Source organism: Lampetra fluviatilis, chromosome 67 (genome assembly GCF_964198595.1).
Source record: "Lampetra fluviatilis chromosome 67, kcLamFluv1.1, whole genome shotgun sequence".
NCBI classification, from domain to species: domain Eukaryota; kingdom Metazoa; phylum Chordata; class Hyperoartia; order Petromyzontiformes; family Petromyzontidae; genus Lampetra; species Lampetra fluviatilis.
In genome coordinates this window covers 4,717,314-4,740,346 of record NC_136341.1, presented here as the reverse complement: position 1 = coordinate 4,740,346, position 23,033 = coordinate 4,717,314, and the positions used below count along the sequence as shown (strand labels likewise).

The 23,033-nt window shown below is 54.3% G+C and overlaps 1 protein-coding gene across 1 annotated transcript; it reads left to right on the top strand.

Annotated features, from left to right (window-relative positions):
• Positions 1-2,086: 2,086 nt before the first annotated feature.
• On the top strand, positions 2,087-22,333 carry LOC144952439 (carboxypeptidase B-like). Its single transcript, XM_078882845.1, has 11 exons — positions 2,087-2,260; positions 4,027-4,102; positions 5,987-6,111; positions 8,237-8,348; positions 8,727-8,828; positions 10,431-10,535; positions 13,050-13,160; positions 16,764-16,854; positions 17,361-17,563; positions 20,150-20,234; positions 21,856-22,333. The coding sequence occupies exons 1-11, from the start codon at positions 2,151-2,153 to the stop codon at positions 22,041-22,043; spliced, it is 1,308 nt and encodes a 435-aa protein (XP_078738971.1). The 5' UTR covers positions 2,087-2,150; the 3' UTR covers positions 22,044-22,333.
• Positions 22,334-23,033: the final 700 nt, after the last annotated feature.

Below are 23,033 nucleotides of genomic sequence, written 5' to 3'. Positions count from 1 at the left end.
GTAAAGGCCTCATCAAGATGGTAAAGGCCTCATCAAGATGGTAAAGGCCTCATCAAGGTGGTAAAGGCCTCATCAAGTTGGTAAAGGCCTCATCAAGTTGGTAAAGGCCTCATCAATATGGTAAAGGCCTCATCAAGATGGTAAAGGCCTCATCAAGTTGGTAAAGGCCTCATCAAGATGGTAAAGGCCTCATCAAGATGGTAAAGGCCTCATCAAGGTGGTAAAGGCCTCATCAAGTTGGTAAAGGCCTCATCAAGTTGGTAAAGGCCTCATCAAGATGGTAAAGGCCTCATCAAGATGGTAAAGGCCTCATCAAGTTGGTAAAGGTCTCATCAATATGGTAAAGGCCTCATCAAGATGGTAAAGGCCTCATCAAGATGGTAAAGGCCTCATCAAGATGGTAAAGGCCTCATCAAGTTGGTAAAGGCCTCATCAAGATGGTAAAGGCCTCATCAAGATGGTAAAGGCCTCATCAAGGTGGTAAAGGCCTCATCAAGTTGGTAAAGGCCTCATCAAGTTGGTAAAGGCCTCATCAAGATGGTAAAGGCCTCATCAAGATGGTAAAGGCCTCATCAAGATGGTAAAGGTCTCATCAAGTTGGTAAAGGCCTCATCAAGATGGTAAAGGCCTCATCAAGATGGTAAAGGCCTCATCAAGATGGTAAAGGTCTCATCAAGGTGGTAAAGGCCTCATCAAGATGGTAAAGGCCTCATCAAGTTGGTAAAGGCCTCATCAAGTTGGTAAAGGCCTCATCAAGTTGGTAAAGGCCTCATCAAGTTGGTAAAGGCCTCATCAAGATGGTAAAGGTCTCATCAAGTTGGTAAAGGCCTCATCAAGTTGGTAAAGGTCTCATCAAGTTGGTAAAGGCCTCATCAAGTTGGTAAAGGCCTCATCAAGTTGGTAAAGGCCTCATCAAGTTGGTAAAGGCCTCATCAAGTTGGTAAAGGCCTCATCAAGTTGGTAAAGGCCTCATCAAGTTGGTAAAAGCCTCATCAAGGTGGTAAAGGCCTCATCAAGATGGTAAAGGCCTCATCAAGTTGGTAAAGGCCTCATCAAGTTGCTAAAGGCCTCATCAAGGTGGTAAAGGCCTCATCAAGGTGGTAAAGGCCTCATCAAGTTGGTAAAGGCCTCATCAAGTTGGTAAAGGCCTCATCAAGATGGTAAAGGCCTCATCAAGTTGGTAAAGGCCTCATCAAGATGGTAAAGGCCTCATCAAGTTGGTAAAGGCCTCATCAAGTTGGTAAAGGCCTCATCAAGTTGGTAAAGGCCTCATCAAGATGGTAAAGGCCTCATCAAGTTGGTAAAGGCCTTCACAATGTCGTAAAGGCCTCATCAAGTTGGTAAAGGCCTCATCAAGTTGGTAAAGGCCTCATCAAGATGGTAAAGGCCTCATCAAGTTGGTAAAGGCCTCATCAAGTTGGTAAAGGCCTCATCAAGTTGGTAAAGGCCTCATCAAGTTGGTAAAGGTCTCATCAAGTTGGTAAAGGTCTCATCAAGTTGGTAAAGGTCTCATCAAGTTGGTAAAGGTCTCATCAATTTGGTAAAGGCCTCAACAACGTGGTACATACCTCAAAAAGGAGGTACAGGTCACAGCAAAGTGGCATAGACCTCAAAAAGGTGGTACAGGTCACAGCAAAGTGGTAAAGGCCTAAAAAAGGAGTTATTGCCCACATATGGGTGGTACAGACCACAGCAACGTGATTTAGGTCACATCAAGGTGGCATAGCCCGCTACAAAGTGTTATAAGCCACAGGACACATACCAACGTTAATCCACGGCATATTGGTTTCGCATTAATAAACCTATTGATTTTTCCAGCTCTTCTTCAAACAAACATGTTGAAAAATAGATAATTACTTATTGGTTCGGAAAAACCTCACGTGCCACCTGTCACCCGCCTGCCCCCGGCTTTTTTTTTTATTGTCGCATCTGCCGATGGGGAGGATGTCACCGATGATGATGTCGGTGATGTTGGTGATGAGACGGTGGTTGGGGGGCCACGGGGGGATGGTGATGGGTCGTGGGTGGTTAGCGGGGAGAGGGCGGGCAGGCGGGCGGGGGCGGGGGGCAAGGTTGGCTCCTCCGCTATTTAAGGCGAGCGGGGTCCCCCTTGGACCGCCAAAGTCACCGGGAACCCGAGCGACTTCGCCATGGCTCCTCTACGCCCCGCCGCGCTCATCCTCCGACTGTCGCAGCTCCTGCTGCTGCTGCTGGGACTCACCTGGGCCCTGCCTGGGCCTTCACAAGAAGACTTCCGCGGGTATTCCACCTCATCACTCCTCCTCTTCACTCCAGGGACCTCTTCGCTCCCAATGACTCATAAGTCTTTCTGCAGCTCCTACGCCTCATGCACCTCCTCCTCCACCTCCACCACCTCCTCCATCTCCTCCACTCCTCCACCTCCTCCACCTCCTCCTCCACCTCCTCCTCCACCTCCTCCACCTCCTCCTCCACCTCCTCCACCTCCTCCTCCACCTCCTCCACCTCCTCCTCCACCTCCTCCTCCACCTCCTCCTCCACCTCCTCCACCTCCTCTCCAACTCCTCTCCAACTCCTTTTCCATTTCCTTCACCTACTCATCCAGGTCCTCCTCCACCTCCACCACCTCCTCCATCTCCTCCACCTCCTCCTTCTCTACCTCCTCCACCTCCTCATCCACCTCCTCCTCCACCTCCACCACCTCCTCCAACTGCTGCTGCACCCCCTCCTCTTCCACCTCATCCATCTCCTCCCCAACTCCTCCACTGCCTTCCAGCTCTTCCTCCACCAACATCATCCACGTCCTCCACATCCTCATCCACCTCCTCCACCTCCACCACCTCCTCCATCTCCTCCACCTCCTCCTCCACCTCCTCCACATCCTCATCCACCTCCTCCACCTCCACCACCTCCTCCACCTCCACCACCTCCTCCATCTCCTCCACTTTCTCCTCCACCTTCTCCACATCCTCATCCACCTCCTCCACCTCCACCACCTCCTTCATCTCCTCCACCTCCTCCTCCACCTCCTCCTCTTCCTACTCATCCTACTTCCTCCACAATCTCCACCTCCTACTCCTCCTCCGGGTTCTATTAGAGACCTTCTCACTCCTTCAGACTCATCCACGCACTCACATCAGTCCCGTCTCCTCCACCTTTCAGAATCATCCGGACCGGTCCCGAATTCTTCTCCACGCATCCCAGACGTCTCGAGATTCCTTCTCACTCCTTCAGACTGCTTGCAAATCCATTCGGAAACCTCCAGAATCTTGTCGAAACCTCCACTCTCCTGCAAAGGTTCCCTCCAGGCTCTTTCAGAGACCTCATCACTCCTGATGACTTGTAATAGGTTTTTACCCTTTCAACTGGTACAAAAACTGACACCTTTATACAAGGCATCATGTTGGCAATAACCACAACACAAGCAGTCAAAATGCAAACAAAAAGAAACAACTCTGACGATGATAATGATATGCACTGTCCTTGAAGTTGATTGGTCCACACCCGAGACAGCTTTTCTTAGAGCCTAGTCTCCATTGGTGTTGGATCATCTTGTCATCATTCCATAGGTGCGCCCAATCATCCCCGCATGCCTCCACAAGTCCTCTTAACGTATCCGGCCTCCACCACGCTCCCTGACACTCTTCAAGACTCCTCAATGCTTCTTCAGACTCACACCGTGTCCCCATTTCCCCCGTGTGTGTCACCCCCACCCCAGAGGTCGCAACCGGGTACCCGATACCCGTACCCTACCCGATACCCGGCTACCCATACCCGGCCGGGTACGGGTACGGGTTGCTGTTTGCGACCCTGGTGCGGCCGGGTACGGGTATGGGTAGGCCGTGAGTCACTGGTGAGTCACCGTTTGTCACTCATTTCGGGTAGCGTACAGGTACGGGTAGGGAACGGGTACCCGTACCCTGCCGGGTACCCGTACCCTGCCGGGTACGGGTACGGGTAAGGAATCAAAACCCGTTTGCGACCTCTGCCCCACCCACACATGTCTCCCCGCGTCACGGTGTCCGACTGCCCCCACGTGTCTCACAGGAACCAGGTTCTGTCTCTGACGCTCACGTCCCAGGCGCAGCTCTTCGCTCTGCAACAGCTCGATCAGGTGGTCCAGGTACGGGCGCCAACGCAGATCCACAGCTGACCCATGATGATGATGTCAAATAATATTCAAGATTTTTTTCAATGCAATCCTTAGCCAGATCAGCGATATGGCTCATATCGCATTGCCAGCCTTACGTGATACCACATTGAGTAGCTGTAGTATTGCCAGCCCCACGTGACGTCACATTGTAGGAGCTGTAGTATTGCCAGCCCCACGTGACGTCACATTGTAGGAGCTGTAGTATTGCCAGCCCCACGTGACGTCACATTGTAGGAGCTGTAGTATTGCCAGCCCCACGTGACGTCACATTGTAGGAGCTGTAGTATTGCCAGCCCCACGTGACGTCACATTGTAGGAGCTGTAGTATTGCCAGCCCCACGTGACGTCACATTGTAGGAGCTGTAGTATTGCCAGCCCCACGTGACGTCACATTGTAGGAGCTGTAGTATTGCCAGCCCCACGTGACGTCACATTGTAGGAGCTGTAGTATTGCCAGCCCCACGTGATGTCACATTGATTCAGTTGTTGATGATGGTATCGGTGATGATTGACGCTGCCGATGATGCGGCTGATGATATAATGCTGCTGATAATGCTGATAATGATGCTGATGTTGCTGATTATGATGCTGCTGATGATGCTGCTGATGTTGCTGATGGAATGATCATGCTTACAATGATGCTGCTGATAATGCTGATAATGATGCTGCTGCTGATGATGCTGATGATGATGATGCTGCTGATGTTGTTGATGGAATGATCATGCTTACAATGATGCTGCTGATAATACTGATGATGATGCTGCTGATGATGCTGATGATGATGATGCTGCTGATGTTGTTGATGGAATGATCATGCTTACAATGATGCTGCTGATAATGCTGATAATGATGCTGCTGCTGATGATGCTGATGATGATGATGCTGCTGATGTTGCTGATGGAATGATCATGCTTACAATGATGCTGCTGATAATGCTGATAATGATGCTGCTGCTGATGATGCTGATGATGATGATGCTGCTGATGTTGTTGATGGAATGATCATGCTTACAATGATGCTGCTGATAATACTGATGATGATGCTGCTGATGATGCTGATGATGATGATGCTGCTGATGTTGTTGATGGAATGATCATGCTTACAATGATGCTGCTGATAATACTGATGATGATGCTGCTGATGATGCTGATGATGCTGCTGATGTTGTTGATGGAATGATCATGCTTACAATGATGCTGCTGATAATGCTGATAATGATGCTGCTGCTGATGATGCTGATGATGATGATGCTGCTGATGTTGTTGATGGAATGATCATGCTTACAATGATGCTGCTGATAATACTGATGATGATGCTGCTGATGATGCTGATGATGATGATGCTGCTGATGTTGTTGATGGAATGATCATGCTTACAATGATGCTGCTGATAATGCTGATAATGATGCTGCTGATGATGCTGATGATGATGATGCTGCTGCTGATAATGATGCTGCTGCTGATAATGATGCTGATGATGCTGATGATGATGATGCTGCTGCTGATAATGATGCTGCTGCTGATAATGATGCTGATGATGCTGATGATGGTGGTGCTGATAATGCCGATAATGATGCTGCTGCTGATGCTGATGACGATGATGCTGCTGATGTTGTTGATGGAATGATCATGCTTACAATGATGCTGCTGATAATACTGATGATGATGCTGCTGATGTTGTTGATGGAATGATCATGCTTACAATGATGCTGCTGATAATACTGATGATGATGCTGATAATGCCGATAATGATGCTGCTGCTGATAATGATGCTGATGATGCTGCTGCTGATGATTCTTCTGCTGATGATGATGCTGATGATGATGGTGGTGGTGGTGGTGGTGCGGTGTCCCAGCTGGACTTCTGGCAGCCGGAGTCGGCGTCGCAGCTGCGACTGGGGGAGGAGGTTCACCTCCACGTTCCGTCAGCCAGCGGCAGCCGAGTGGCCGAGTGGTTGGCTCAGCACGGAGTGACGCACCGGTGGGGAGACACGGAGCTCCACCACGGAGCTCCACCACGGGGCTCTGCCATGCACCTCCACTACGGGGCTCCACCATGCACCTCCACCACAGAGCTCCACCACGGGGCACTACCACGCACCTCCACCACACACCTCCACCTCGGGGACTTCACCACACATCTCCACCACGGGGCTCCAACACGCACCTCCACCACGGAGCTCCACCACGGAGCTCCACCACGGGGCTCCACCACGCACCTCCACCACGCACCTCCACCACGCACCTCCACCACGGGGCTCCACCACTCACCTCCACCATGGGGCTCCACCACGGGGCTCCACCACGCAGCTCCACCACGGAGCTCCACCATGCACCTCCATCACGGGGCTCCACCACGGAGCTCCACCACGCACATCCAACACAGAGCTCCACCACGGGGCTCCACCACGCACCTCCACCACGCACCTCCACCACAAAGCTCCACCACGGGGCTCCATCACGGAGCTCCACCACGGGGCTCCACCACGGGGCTCCACCACGCACCTCCACCACGCACCTCCACCACAAAGCTCCACCACGGGGCTCCACCACGCACCTCCACCACGGAGCTCCACCACGGGGCTCCACCACGGGGCTCCACCACGCACCTCCACCACGCAGCTCCACCACGCACCTCCACCACGGGGCTCCACCACTCACCTCCACCATGGGGCTCCACCACGGGGCTCCACCACGCAGCTCCACCACGGAGCTCCACCACGCACCTCCATCACGGGGCTCCACCACGGAGCTCCACCACGCACCTCCAACACAGAGCTCCACCACGGGGCTCCACCACGCACCTCCACCACGCACCTTCACCACAAAGCTCCACCACGGGGCTCCATCACGGAGCTCCACCACGGGGCTCCACCACGGGGCTCCACCACGCACCTCCACCACGGAGCTCCACCACGGGGCTCCACCACGGGGCTCCACCACGCACCTCCACCACGCACCTCCACCACAAAGCTCCACCACGGGGCTCCATCACGGAGCTCCACCACGGGGCTCCATCACGGGGCTCCACCACGCACCTCCACCACGGAGCTCCACCATGCACCTCCACCATGGAGCTCCACCACGGGGCTCCACCATGCACCTCCACCACGGAGCTCCACCATGCACCTCCACCACAAAGCTCCACCACGGGGCTCCATCACGGAGCTCCACCACGCAGCTCCACCACGGGGCTCTATGGGTCTCTATGGGTCTCTATGGGTCTCTATGGGCTTCTATGGGTCTGTATGGGCATCCATGGGTCTCTATGGGTTTCTATGGTTCTCTATCGGGGTCAATAGGGCTCCATGTTTCTATGGGCCTCTATGGGTCTCCATGGGTCTCTATGGGTATCTATAAGGATATATGGATCCCTATGGGTCTCTATGGGTATCTATAAGGATATATGGATCCCTATGGGTCTCTATGGGTCTCCATGGGTCTCTATGGGTATCTATAAGGATATATGGATCCCTATGGGTCTCTATGGGTATCTATAAGGATATATGGATCCCTATGGGTCTCTATGGGTCTCCATGGGTCTCTATGGGTATCTATAAGGATATATGGATCCCTATGGGTCTCTATGGGTATCTATAAGGATATATGGATCCCTATGGGTCTCTATGGGTCTCCATGAGTCTCTATGGGTATCTATAAGGATCTATGGTTCTCTATGGGTCTCTATGGGTCTCCATGGGTCGCTATAGGTCCCCGTGGGTCTCTATGGGTCTCTATGGGTCTCTATGGGTATCTATAAGGATGTATGGATCCCTATAGGTCTCTGTGGGTCTCCATGGGTCGCTATGGGTATCTATAAGGATCTATGGGTCTCTATAGGTCTCTATGGGTCTCTATAAGGATCTATGGGTCTCTATGGATCTCTATGGGTCTCTATGGGTATCTATAAGGATATATGGGTCTCTATGGGTCTCTATGGGTCTCTATAAGGATCTCCGTGTCTGCTCCCCCCGAATTAGCCCCCCTCCCCGTCTCTGTGTGCCCCTCCCCCCCGCCTATGTGTGACCCCCACGTGGTCTCCGCGTGCCCCCCACCTCACCCCCCCCACCCCCACCCCCCGCCCCCCACCCCCAACTCCCCTCCAGGCTGCTGATTCAGGACGTGGCTGAGCGAGTGAGATCCCAGTTTGATGGGGCCTCCTCCTCCTCCCTAGCTCGCGGCGCCCACAGCTACGAGAAGTACCACACCCTGGACGAGGTACACGCACGCACTCGTATCTCATACCAGACGTGGTGTGCCGGGCAGACACAGCCACACTCGCACTGGACACAGTTCCACTGTGGGTGTGGGTTCAGCTATGCTAGCGGAGACACGGGGGAGCCTGGAGACAGGGTTACGGTAACGGGGAAACCGGGACAAACGCCCTGGGCCCCGCGCTTTGGGGGGCACACAACAGCGTTAATGTTGAAAGGGCATGATGGTGGTGGTGGTGTAGGTAACACCACCCTACCGTTGTTCTCCAGCCTCCATAGGCACTTCTGCTGATGCTGATGCTCGCTAACAACAGCACTTGCCCCAAAAGCATGCGTGGGCTACACGGCGTAAACCTTCGCCTTTGTCTTTGTGTGCCTTTAGATCTACCAGTGGACATCCAACATGGTCGCCCAGTACCCCGACCTCGTGACCAAGACCGAGATTGGAACCAGCAGCGAGGGCCGCTCCATCCCGATGCTCACGGTGACACAGAGAGAGCCAGAGACTCACTTAGAGACTCACTCAGAGACTCACAGACTCACCACATAGAGACTCACTCAGAGACTCACTCACAGACTCACCACTCAGAGACTCACTCAGAGACTCACTCAGAGACTCACTCAAAGACTCACAGACTCACTCAGAGACTCACTCAGAGACTCACAGACTCACCACATAGAGACTCACTCAGAGACTCACTCAGAGGAGACTCACACAGAGACTCACTCAGAGACTCACAGACTCACCACATAAAGACTCACTCAGAGACTCACTCAGAGACTCACAGACTCACCACATAGAGACTCACTCAGAGACTCACTCAGAGACTCACAGACTCACCACATAGAGACTCACTCAGAGACTCACTCACAGACTCACCACTCAGAGACTCACTCAGAGACTCACTCAGAGACTCACTCAAAGACTCACAGACTCACTCAGAGACTCACTCAGAGACTCACAGACTCACCACATAGAGACTCACTCAGAGACTCACTCAGAGGAGACTCACACAGAGACTCACTCAGAGACTCACAGACTCACCACATAAAGACTCACTCAGAGACTCACTCAGAGACTCACAGACTCACCACATAGAGACTCACTCAGAGACTCACTCAGAGACTCACAGACTCACCACATAGAGACTCACTCAAAGACTCACTCACAGACTCACCACTCAGAGACTCACTCAGAGACTCACTCAGAGACTCACTCAAAGACTCACAGACTCACTCAGAGACTCACTCAGAGACTCACAGACTCACCACATAGAGACTCACTCAGAGACTCACTCAGAGGAGACTCACACAGAGACTCACTCAGAGACTCACAGACTCACCACATAAAGACTCACTCAGAGACTCACTCAGAGACTCACAGACTCACCACATAGAGACTCACTCAGAGACTCACTCAGAGACTCACAGACTCACCACATAGAGACTCACTCAGAGACTCACTCAGAGACTCACAGACTCACCACATAGAGACTCACTCAGAGGCTCACACAGAGACTCACACAGAGACTCACGGACTCACCACACAGAGACTCAGAGACTCACACAGAGACTCATGAACTCAAGACACAGAGACCCATCGACTCATCACAACCTTGCAAACCAGACTCATATCCTGGTCTCTTGAGTTCCCACCTGGTTCAACAAAATCACCCACTCATTCACTTACTCAATAACTCACTCAGCCACTCACACCCACACACTCATTTACAGGAGAATTGAGTTTCCAGGTCCATACGGCGTACAGCCGTTTCAGTACGGGCAAAAAATTCCCGTAATTCTTGTCAATTTGTGTTTTCGCCGTGTGATGGGACTTTGTAGGATAAACGCTGAGATTCATAAGGGACACGGGGTGAAAACGGTGGTTTTCTCACCTGATGACGATTGCTTGTGTTGCAATCGAAACGTCGCGATTCATTTGATACCTACGTGGACTTTACCGAAAGAACCAAGGCGTATGAACACAAGTCAAGACCCTGTTGCCAGTCGACAACCGCTGCCGTTTCGCGGGGGGCTGTGTCGCCGCTAGCGCGTTACACCCTCCCCCCCCTTTCCCTGTCCGCAGATCAGCCGGAAGACCGGTGCCTCCAAGAAAGGATTTTTCGTCGACTGCGGGATCCACGCCCGCGAGTGGATCTCCACCGCGTTCTGCCAGTGGTTCGTCAAGGAGGTGAGAGGCTTCACGGAACGAGAGAGAGCGAGAGAGTGAGCGAGAGAGTGAGCGAGAGAGCGAGCGAGCGAGCGAGAGGGCGAGCGAGAGAGCGAGCGAGAGAGCGAGCGAGAGGGCGAGCGAGAGAGCGAGCGAAAGTGACCAAGAGAGAGAGAGCGAGCGAGCGAGCGAGAGGTGGGGGTTTACATAAAGCAAAGTAAAAAAAAATTACAAAATGATGAACGAAGCAAAATGCCGACTACACCGAGCATCTTCTTGTTTCCACTGATGGTAAAAAAAGAGAGGCGCCACGGGGGGGGGGGGGGGGTTGTCGCGGGCACAACGGGTTCGGGAGGGGGTCTCGTGACGAAACGTGGTAATGGGATAGTAACCACGTTGTTATCGGTTCAGGGGGTGGTGGGGGCGAGGGGTGAGTCTGTGGGTCTCTGTGTGAGGGGTCTCTGTGTGGTCAGTACGTGGGTCTCTGTGTGGTGAGTCTGTGGGTCTCTGTGTGGTGAGTCCGTGGGTCTCTGTGTGGTGAGTCCGTGGGTCTCTGTGTGGTGAGTCTGTGGGTCTCTGTGTGGTGAGTCTGTGGGTCTCTGTGTGGTGAGTCTGTGGGTCTCTGTGTGGTGAGTCCGTGGGTCTCTGTGTGGTGAGTCTGTGGGTATCTGTGTGGTGAGTCCGTGGGTCTCTGTGTGGTGAGTCTGTGGGTCTCTGTGTGGTGAGTCTGTGGGTCTCTGTGTGGTGAGTCTGTGGGTCTCTGTGTGGTGAGTCTGTGGGTCTCTGTGTGGTGAGTCTGTGGGTCTCTGTGTGGTGAGTCTGTGGGTCTCTGTGTGCTTAAAACGAACAAATATGTTGCTCCGGTTAATCCGAAATGCACGCGGTCGCCTCCTCTACAGTACAGTAGTTGCCATATCTTTACACACAGTGTGGGCGGAGTTTGATTGATGCTGATTGGCTGTGGCTCGGCTATCAGCCACTCAGTGAGCTGAGTTTGATTGATGTGGTGGTGGTAATGATTGGTGGTTGTGATGGTGGTGATGGTGGCGGTGGTGGTGACTATGGTTGTGCGTGGTGGTGGTGGTGACTATGGTTGTGCGTGGTGGTGGTGGTGACTATGGTTGTGCGTGGTGGTGGTGGTGACTATGGTTGTGCGTGGTGGTGGTGACTATGGTTGTGCGTGGTGGTGGTGGTGACTATGGTTGTGCGTGGTGGTGGTGGTGGTGACTATGGTTGTGCGTGGTGGTGGTGGTGACTATGGTTGTGCGTGGTGGTGGTGGTGGTGACTATGGTTGTGCGTGGTGGTGGTGGTGACTATGGTTGTGCGTGGTGGTGGTGGTGACTATGGTTGTGCGTGGTGGTGGTGGTGACTATGGTTGTGCGTGGTGGTGGTGACTATGGTTGTGCGTGGTGGTGGTGGTGACTATGGTTGTGCGTGGTGGTGGTGGTGACTATGGTTGTGCGTGGTGGTGGTGACTATGGTTGTGCGTGGTGGTGGTGGTGACTATGGTTGTGCGTGGTGGTGGTGGTGACTATGGTTGTGCGTGGTGGTGGTGGTGACTATGGTTGTGCGTGGTGGTGGTGGTGACTATGGTTGTGCGTGGTGGTGGTGACTATGGTTGTGCGTGGTGGTGGTGGTGACTATGGTTGTGCGTGGTGGTGGTGGTGGTGACTATGGTTGTGCGTGGTGGTGGTGGTGACTATGGTTGTGCGTGGTGGTGGTGGTGGTGACTATTGTTGTGCGTGGCGGTGGTGGTGGTGACTATGGTTGTGCGTGGTGGTGGTGACTATGGTTGTGCGTGGTGGTGGTGGTGGTGACTATGGTTGTGCGTGGTGGTGGTGGTGGTGACTATGGTTGTGCGTGGTGGTGGTGGTGACTATGGTTGTGCGTGGTGGTGGTGGTGACTATGGTTGTGCGTGGTGGTGGTGGTGACTATGGTTGTGCGTGGTGGTGGTGGTGACTATGGTTGTGCGTGGTGGTGGTGGTGGTGACTATGGTTGTGCGTGGTGGTGGTGGTGACTATGGTTGTGCGTGGTGGTGGTGGTGACTATGGTTGTGCGTGGTGGTGGTGGTGACTATGGTTGTGCGTGGTGGTGGTGGTGACTATGGTTGTGCGTGGTGGTGGTGACTATGGTTGTGCGTGGTGGTGGTGGTGGTGACTATGGTTGTGCGTGGTGGTGGTGGTGACTATGGTTGTGCGTGGTGGTGGTGGTGACTATGGTTGTGCGTGGTGGTGGTGACTATGGTTGTGCGTGGTGGTGGTGGTGACTATGGTTGTGCGTGGTGGTGGTGGTGACTATGGTTGTGCGTGGTGGTGGTGACTATGGTTGTGCGTGGTGGTGGTGACTATGGTTGTGCGTGGTGGTGGTGGTGACTATGGTTGTGCGTGGTGGTGGTGGTGACTATGGTTGTGCGTGGTGGTGGTGACTATGGTTGTGCGTGGTGGTGGTGACTATGGTTGTGCGTGGTGGTGGTGGTGACTAGTTGTGGTGGTGACTATGGTTGTGCGTGGTGGTGATGGTGGTGGTGGACAGCTGGTGGAAGGCTACGGCAGCAGTGAGACGCTGACGCGGCTGGTGGACGAGATGGACGTGTTCGTGGTGCCCGTCATCAACGTCGACGGATATGCGTTCACGTGGAGCAAAGTGAGACTCACACACACAGCATATACACACAGCACACACACACAGCACACACAGCATATACACACAGCACACACACATACACACAGCACACACACAGCATACACACACAGCATACACACACAGCACACACACATACACACAGCACACACACAGCATACACACACAGCATACACACACAGCACACACACACACACACAGCATACACACAGCATATACACACAGCATACACACACAGCACACACAGCATATACACACAGCACACACACATACACACAGCACACACACAGCATACACACACAGCATACACACACAGCACACACACATACACACAGCATACACACAGCATACACACACACAGCATACACACACAGCATACACACACAGCATACACACACAGCATACACACACACACAGCATACACACACAGCATACACACACAGCATACACACACAGCATACACACACAGCACACACACATACACACAGCATACACACACAGCATACACACACAGCATACACACACACAGCATACACACACAGCATACACACACACACAGCATACACACACAGCATACACACACACACACACAGCATACACACAGCATATACACACAGCATACACACACTGCACACACACATACACACAGCATACACACAGCATACACACACACAGCATACACACACAGCATACACACACAGCATACACACACAGCATACACACACACACAGCATACACACACAGCATACACACACAGCATACACACACAGCATACACACACAGCATACACACACAGCACACACACATACACACAGCATACACACACAGCATACACACACAGCATACACACACACAGCATACACACACAGCATACACACACACACAGCATACACACACAGCATACACACACACAGCATACACACAGCATATACACACAGCATACACACACTGCACACACACATACACACAGCATATACACACAGCATACACACACAGCACACACACATACACACAGCATACACACAGCATACACACACACACACACACAGCATACACACACCATATACACACAGCATACACAAACAGCACACACACATACACACAGCATACACACACAGCATACATACACACACACAGCATACACACAGCATATACACACAGCATACACACACACACAGCATACACACAGCATATACACACAGCATACACACACAGCACACACACATACACACAGCATACACACAGCATACACACAGCATACACACAGCATACACACACACACAGCACACACACAGCATACACACAGCATACACACAGCACACACACAGCATACACACAGCATACACACACACACACAGCATACACACAGCATACACACACAGCACACAGACATACACACAGCATACACACAGCATACACACAGCATACACGTGGAGCAAAGTGAGACTCACACACACAGCACACACACATCATACACACACAGCATACACACAGCATACACACAGCATACACACAGCATACACACACAGCATACACACAGCATACACACACATCATACACACACAGCATACACACAGCATACACACACATCATACACACACACAGCATACACACAGCATACACACACCACGCACACACCACGCACAGATACATGCCACGCGTGTCTCTGTGCGTGTCTGTGTGCATATGTGTGTCTCTGTGGGTCTCTGTGTGTCTCTGTGACTGTGTGTCTCTGTGACTGTGTGTCTCCGTGTGTCTCCGTGTGACTCTGTGTGTCTCTGTGTGACTCTGTGTGTCTCTGTGGGTCTCCGTATGTCTCTGTATGTCTCTGTCTGTCTCTGTGTGACTCTGTGTGTCTCTGTGTCACCGTATGTCTCTGTGTGTCTTTGTGGGTCTCTGTATGCCTCTGTGTGTCTCTGTGGGTCTCTGTGTGTCTCTGTGTGTCTTCGTGTGTCTCTGTGTGTCTCCGTGTGTCTCTGTGTGTCTCCGTGTGTCTCTGTGTGTCTCCGTGTGTCTCTGTGTGTCTCTGTGTGTCTCTGTGGGTCTCTGTGTGTCTCCGTGTGTCTCTGTGTGTCTCCGTGTGTCTCTATGTAACTCTGTGGGTCTCTGTGTCTCTCTGTGTGACTCTGTGTGTCTCTGTGTGTCTCCGTGTGTCTCTGTGTGTCTGTCTCTGTGTGTCTCTGTCTGTCTCTGTGTGACTCTGTGTGTCTCTGTGTCACCGTGTGTCTCTGTGTGTCTCTGTGGGTCTCTGTGTGTCTCTGTGTCACCGTGTGTCTGTGTGTCTCTGTGGGTCTCTGTGTGTCTCTGTGCGTCTCTGTGAGTCTCTGTGTGTCTCTGTGTGTCTCCGTTTATCTCCGTGTGTCTCTGTGTGTCTCCGTGTGTCTCTGTGTGTCTCCGTGTGTCTCCGTGTGTCTCTGTGTGTCTCTGTCTGTCTCTGTGTGACTATGTGTGTCTCTGTGTCACCATGTGTCTCTGTGCGTCTCTGTGCGTCTCTGTGTGTCTCCGTGTGTCTCCGTGTGTCTCTGTGTAACTCTGTTGGTCTCTGTGTGTCTCTGTGTGTCTCCGTGTGTCTCTGTGTGTTTCTGTGTGACGCTGTGGGTCTCTGTGTGTCTCTATGTAACTCTGTGGGTCTCTGTGTCTCTCTGTGTGACTCCGTGTGTCTCTGTGTGTCTCAGTGTGTCTGTGTGACTCTGTGTGTCTCTGTGTGTCTCTGTGTGTCTCTGTGTGTCTCTGTGTGTCTCCGTGTGTCTCTGTGTGTCTCTGTGTCACCGTGTGTCTCTGTGTGTCTCTGTGTGTCTCTGTGTCACCGTGTGTCTCTGTGTGACGCTGTGTGTCTCCGTGTGTCTCTGTGTGTCTCTGTGTCTCTGTGTGTCTCTGTGTCACCGTGTGTCTCTGTGTGACGCTGTGTGTCTCTGTGTGTCTCTGTGTGTCTCCGTGTGTCTCCGTGTGTCTCTGTGTGTCTCTGTGTCACCGTGTGTCTCCGTGTGTCTCTGTGTGTCTCCGTGTGTCACCGTGTGTCTCTGTGTGTCTCTGTGTGTCTCTGTGTCACCGTGTGTCTCCGTGTGTCTCTGTGTGTCTCCGTGTGTCACCGTGTGTCTCTGTGTGTCTCTGTGTGTCTCTGTGTCACCGTGTGTCTCCGTGTGTCTCTGTGTGTCTCCGTGTGTCACCGTGTGTCTCTGTGTGTCTCTGTGTGTCTCTGTGTCACCGTGTGTCTCCGTGTGTCTCTGTGTGTCTCCGTGTGTCACCGTGTGTCTCTGTGTGTCTCTGTGTGTCTCTGTGTCTCTGTGTGTCTCTGTGTGTCTCTGTGTCTCCGTGTGACTCCGTGTAACTCTGTGGGTCTCTGTGTGACTCTGCGGGTCTCCGTGTGTCTCCATGTGTCTCCCTATGTCTCCGTGTGTCTCTGTGTGACTCTGCGGGTCTCCGTGTGTCTCCGTGTGTCTCCCTATGTCTCCGTGTGTCTCTGTGTGACTCTGCGGGTCTCCGTGTGTCTCCGTGTGTCTCCCTATGTCTCCGTGTGTCTCTGTGTGACTCTGCGGGTCTCCGTGTGTCTCCGTGTGTCTCTGTGTGACGCTGTGTGTCTCCGTGTGTCTCCGTGTGTCTCTCTAGGACCGCATGTGGCGTAAGACGCGGTCTCACAACCCCGGGAGCGCCTGCATCGGCACCGACCCCAACCGCAACTGGGATTCCAACTGGTGCGGTAAGGAATACACAACAACCACAACAACAACAACCACAACAACAACAACCACAACAACAACAACCACAACAACAATCGCAGACAACAACAACCGCAGACAACAATCGCCGTTCGGCGACGTCACTACTCGGGGGGGGGGAGTGGTGGGGGGAGTGGTGGGGGAGTGGTGGGGGGAGTGGTGGTGGGGGGAGTGGTGGTGGGGGGAGTGGTGGGGGGAGTGGTGGGGGAGTGGTGGGGGAGTGGTGGTGGGGGGAGTGGTGGGGGAGTGGTGGTGTGGTGGTGGTGGGGGGAGTGGTGTGGGGGGTGGGGGGTGGTGGTGAGGGGAGTGGTGATGGTGGTGGGGAATGATGGTGGGGGGGGTGTAGTTGTAACGGCAAACCGAGGGCCCACCTCGATCGTACTTCTATGAACTCCACCGTGGAAGTTCGCGTGCTCGCCTGGAGTTTCTCATACTCCCCCCTTGACCCCCCTTGACCCCCCCTAACCCCCCTTGACCCCCCCCCCAGTGGAGGGAGCGTCACCCAACCCCTGCGCCGAGACCTTCTGTGGCTCCTCGGCCGAGTCGGAGCCCGAGGTGAAGGCTGTGGCGGACTTCTTGCGAGGACGCTCCTCCACCATCGTCGCCTACCTCTCGATGCACGCCTACTCGCAGCTGCTGCTGCTGCCCTACGCGGGATCCTACCAGCAGAGCGAACACAACAACGAGCTGGTGATTGATGGTGTTTGGTGGTGGTGGGTGGTGGTGGTGTTTGGTGGTGGTGGTGGTGGTTGTGGTGGTGGTGGTGGTATTGATGTGCCAAGTTGGCAAAGTAGGGGGCACATGTGGTGTATCTACCGGTCATCTCGGTCAACCTCATGGCACCTGCTGGGTCTATCCCGTGACCTCCTGCACCTAGCCTGGTACAGTAGGTGGCACAGGTGGTGCATCTACCGGTCATCTCGGTCAACCTCATGGCACCTGCTGGGTCTGCCCCGTGACCTCCTGCACCTAGCCTGGCACAGCAGTCAAACCATGGCACCTGCCGGGTCTGCCCCGTGACCTCCTGTACCTAGCCTGGCACAGCAGTCAACCCATGGCACCTACTGGGTCTGCCCCGTGACCTCCTGCACCTAGCCTGGCACAGCAGTCAACCCATGGCACCTACTGGGTCTGCCCCGTGACCTCCTGCACCTAGCCTGGCACAGGAGTCAACCCATGGCACCTGCTGGGTCTGTCCCGTGACCTCCTGCACCTAGCCTGGCACAGCAGTCAAACCATGGCACCTGCTGGGTCTGCCCCGTGACCTCCTGCACCTAGCCTGGCACAGCAGTGAACCCATGGCACCTGCTGGGTCTGTCCCGTGACCTCCTGCACCTAGCCTGGCACAGCAGTACAACCCATGGCACCTGCTGGGTCTGTCCCGTGACCTCCTGCACCTAGCCTGGCACAGCAGTCAAACCATGGCACCTGCTGGGTCTGCCCCGTGACCTCCTGCACCTAGCCTGGCACAGCAGTCAAACCATGGCACCTGCTGGGTCTGCCCCGTGACCTCCTGCACCTAGCCTGGCACAGCAGTCAAACCATGGCACCTGCTGGGTTCTGTCTCGTGACCTCCTGCACCTAGCCTGGCACAGCAGTCAACCCATGGCACCTGCTGGGTCTGCCCCGTGACCTCCTGCACCTAGCCTGGCACAGTAGGTGGCACAGGTGGTGCATCTACCGGTCATCTCGGTCAACCTCATGGCACCTGCTGGGTTCTGTCTCGTGACCTCCTGCACCTAGCCTGGCACAGCAGTCAACCCGTGGCACCTGCTGGGTCTATCCCGTGACCTCCTGCACCTAGCCTGGTACAGTAGGTGGCACAGGTGGTGCATCTACCGGTCATCTCGGTCAACCTCATGGCACCTGCTGGGTCTGCCCCGTGACCTCCTGCACCTAGCCTGGCACAGCAGTCAAACCATGGCACCTGCCGGGTCTGCCCCGTGACCTCCTGTACCTAGCCTGGCACAGCAGTCAACCCATGGCACCTACTGGGTCTGCCCCGTGACCTCCTGCACCTAGCCTGGCACAGCAGTCAACCCATGGCACCTACTGGGTCTGCCCCGTGACCTCCTGCACCTAGCCTGGCACAGGAGTCAACCCATGGCACCTGCTGGGTCTGTCCCGTGACCTCCTGCACCTAGCCTGGCACAGCAGTCAAACCATGGCACCTGCTGGGTCTGTTCCGTGACCTCCTGCACCTAGCCTGGCACAGCAGTACAACCCATGGCACCTGCTGGGTCTGTCCCGTGACCTCCTGCACCTAGCCTGGCACAGCAGTCAACCCATGGCACCTGCTGGGTCTGCCCCGTGACCTCCTGCACCTAGCCTGGCACAGCAGTACAACCCATGGCACCTGCCGGATCTGTCCCGTGACCTGCTGCCAGCTGGCATTCGAAACTTCACGTGGCCTCAACGTGCACCCAGCCTGGCACAAGCGTCGTGGTGACGTCACCGCCACTTAGTGGCGAATGGCGGTTGTTGTTGGTGTTGTTGACGATGATGCTGATGTTGATGATTATGTTGTTGATGTTGATACTGATGTTGTTGATGTTGTTGTTGATGATGCTAATGATGTTGATGGTGGTGTTGTTGTTGGTGGTGGTGGCCGTGGTGATAATGGCGGTGATTGATGTTGTTGATGGAATGACGATATGTTGTTGTTGTTGTTGATGTTGTTGTTGTTGATACGATGTGTTGCTGATGTTGTTGTTGATGTTGTTGTTGATGTTGTTGATGCGATGTTGTTGTTGTGTTGTTGATGACGAGATGATATCGTTGATGCGATGTGTTGTTGATGTTGTTGTTGATGTTGTTGTTGATGTTTTTGTGCTGTTGATGTTGTTGTTGATGTTGTTGATGTTGTTGTTGTTGATGTTGTTGATGTTGTTGTTGTTGATGTTGTTGATGTTGTTGTTGATGTTGGTGATGATGTTGTTGTCGATGATGTTGTTGATGTTGTTGTTGATGTTATTGATGTTGATGTTGATGATGTTGATGTTATTGATGTTGTTGTTGTTGATGTTGTTGTTGTTGTTGATGTTGTTGTTGTTGATGTTTTTGTGTTGTTGTTGTTGTTGATGTTGTGTTGTTTATGCGATGTTGTTGTTGTGTTGTTGATGACGAAATGTTATTGTCGATGCGATGTGTTGTTGATGTTGTTGTTGATGTTTTTGTGTTGTTGATGTTGTTATTGATGTTGTTGTTGATGTTGATGTTGTTATTGATGTTGTTGTTGATGTTGTTGTTGATGTTGTTGTTCTTGTGCTGTTGCAGAGTTCGCTGGCTAAGCGCGCTACCAAGGCCCTGTCCAGCGCCTATGGCACGAAGTATCGTTACGGGCCTGCATCTACCACCATCTGTAAGCTCACCACTCACTCACCACACACTCACCACACACTCACCACACACTCACCACACACTCACCACTCACTCACCACTCACTCACCACACACTCACCACTCACTCACCACACACTCACTCACTCACTCACCACTCACTCACCACACACTCACCACACACTCACCACTCACTCACCACACACTCACCACTCACTCACCACACACTCACCACTCACTCACCACACACTCACCACACACTCACCACTCACTCACCACTCACTCACCACACACTCACCACACACTCACCACTCACTCACCACACGCTCACCACTCACTCACCACACACTCACCGCACACTCACCGCACACTCACCACACACTCACCACTCACTCACCGCACACTCACCACTCACTCACCGCACACTCACCACACACTCACCACACACTCACCACACACTCACCACACACTCACCGCACACTCACCACTCACTCACCGCACACTCACCACTCACTCACCACACGCTCACCACACGCTCACCACTCACTCACCACACACTCACCGCACACTCACCACTCACTCACCACTCACTCACCACACACTCACCACTCACTCACCACTCACTCACCACTCACTCACCACTCACTCACCACTCACTCACCACTCACTCACCACACACTCACCACTCACTCACCACACACTCACCACACACTCACCACACACTCACCACTCACTCACCACTCACTCACCACACACTCACCACTCACTCACCACTCACTCACCACACACTCACCACACACTCACCACTCACTCACCACACACTCACCACACACTCACCACTCACTCACCACTCACTCACCACTCACTCACCACACACTCACCACACACTCACCACTCACTCACCACTCACTCACCACACACTCACCACACACTCACCACTCACTCACCACACACTCACCACTCACTCACCACTCACTCACCACTCACTCACCACACACTCACCACTCACTCACCACACACTCACCACACACTCACCACTCACTCACCACACACTCACCACACACTCACCACTCACTCACCACTCACTCACCACTCACTCACCACACACTCACCACTCACTCACCACACGCTCACCACTCACTCACCACACACTCACCGCACACTCACCGCACACTCACCACACACTCACCACTCACTCACCGCACACTCACCACTCACTCACCGCACACTCACCACACACTCACCACTCACTCACCCACTCACCCACACACTCACCCACTCACTCACTCACTCACCTCTCACTCACCACTCACGCACCGCTCACTCACCACACACTCACCACACGCTCACCGCTCACTCACCACACGCTCACTCACCCACTCACCACTCACTCACCACTCACTCACCCACACACTCACCACTCACTCACCACCCACCCCCTCCCCCCACTCCACCCCCTCCCCCCACTCCACTCCCTCCCCCCACTCCACCCCCCTCCACCCACTCCACCCCCCCTCCCCCCACTCCACCCCCCCTCCCCCCACTCCACCCCCCTCCCCCACCCCCCTCCCCCACCTCCCCCCACTCCCCCCCCCTCCCCCCCCTCCCCCCACCCCCCCCTCCCCCCCCTCCCCCCCACCACAGACCTCGCCTCGGGCGGCTCGTTCGACTGGGCCTACGACCAGGGCATCCGCTACTCGATGACCTTTGAACTGCGCGACACGGGTCGCCACGGCTTCCTGCTGCCCGAGAGCCAGATCCGGGCCACGTGCGAGGAGACGATGCTGGCCTACGAGGTCATAGTTCAGCACGTGCTCGACCATCCGTACTGAGCGGGCCGGACGGGCGGACAGTCGGTTGGCCGGTCAGCCAGTCGGTCAGACGGCTGGTCAGACAGCCAGCCGGTCAGCTGGTCAGCCAGTCAGCCGGTCAGCCAGCCAGTCAGCCAGTCAGCCAGCCGGCCAGTCAGTCAGCCAGTCAGCTAGTCAGCCAGCCAGCCAGTCAGCCAGCCAGCCAGCCAGCCAGTCAGCCGGTCAGCCAGCCAGTCAGTCAGCCAGCCAGCCAGCCGGTCAGCCAGCCAGCCAGCCAACCAGCCAGTCAGTCAGCCAGCCAGTCAGTCAGCCAGTCAGCCAGCCGGTCAGCCAGCCAGCCAGCCAACCAGCCAGTCAGTCAGCCAGCCGGTCAGCCAGCCAGCCAGCCAACCAGCCAGTCAGTCAGCCAGCCAGTCAGTCAGCCAGTCAGCCAGCCGGTCAGCCAGCCAGCCAGCCAACCAGCCAGTCAGTCAGCCAGCCAGCCAGCCGGTCAGCCAGCCAGCCAGCCAACCAGCCAGTCAGTCAGCCAGCCGGTCAGCCAGCCAGCCAGCCAACCAGCCAGTCAGTCAGCCAGCCAGTCAGTCAGCCAGTCAGCCAGCCGGTCAGCCAGCCAGCCAGTCAGCTAGCTGGCTATCCAGCCGGCTAGCCCTTGGGCCGGGAGGAGGGGTGGGGAAAGGGGCAATGAGAATCGTCGCCAGTTGTTTTGACGAAGGCGGATTGGGCGACTTCGGGTGACGAGAGGATTGTGTTGCCGGCAGCCACAATCAGCAAGGCCAACACCACCTCCATCACCACCACCACCACCACCACAACCTCCATCACCACCACAACATCCATCACCACCACATTCACCACCTCCATCACCTCCACCACCACCACCACCACCACCACCACCTCCATCACCACCACATTCACCACCACCACCTCCCATCACCACCACCACTTTCACCACCACCTCCATCACCACCACATTCATCACCACCTCGACCACCACTTTCACCACCACCACCA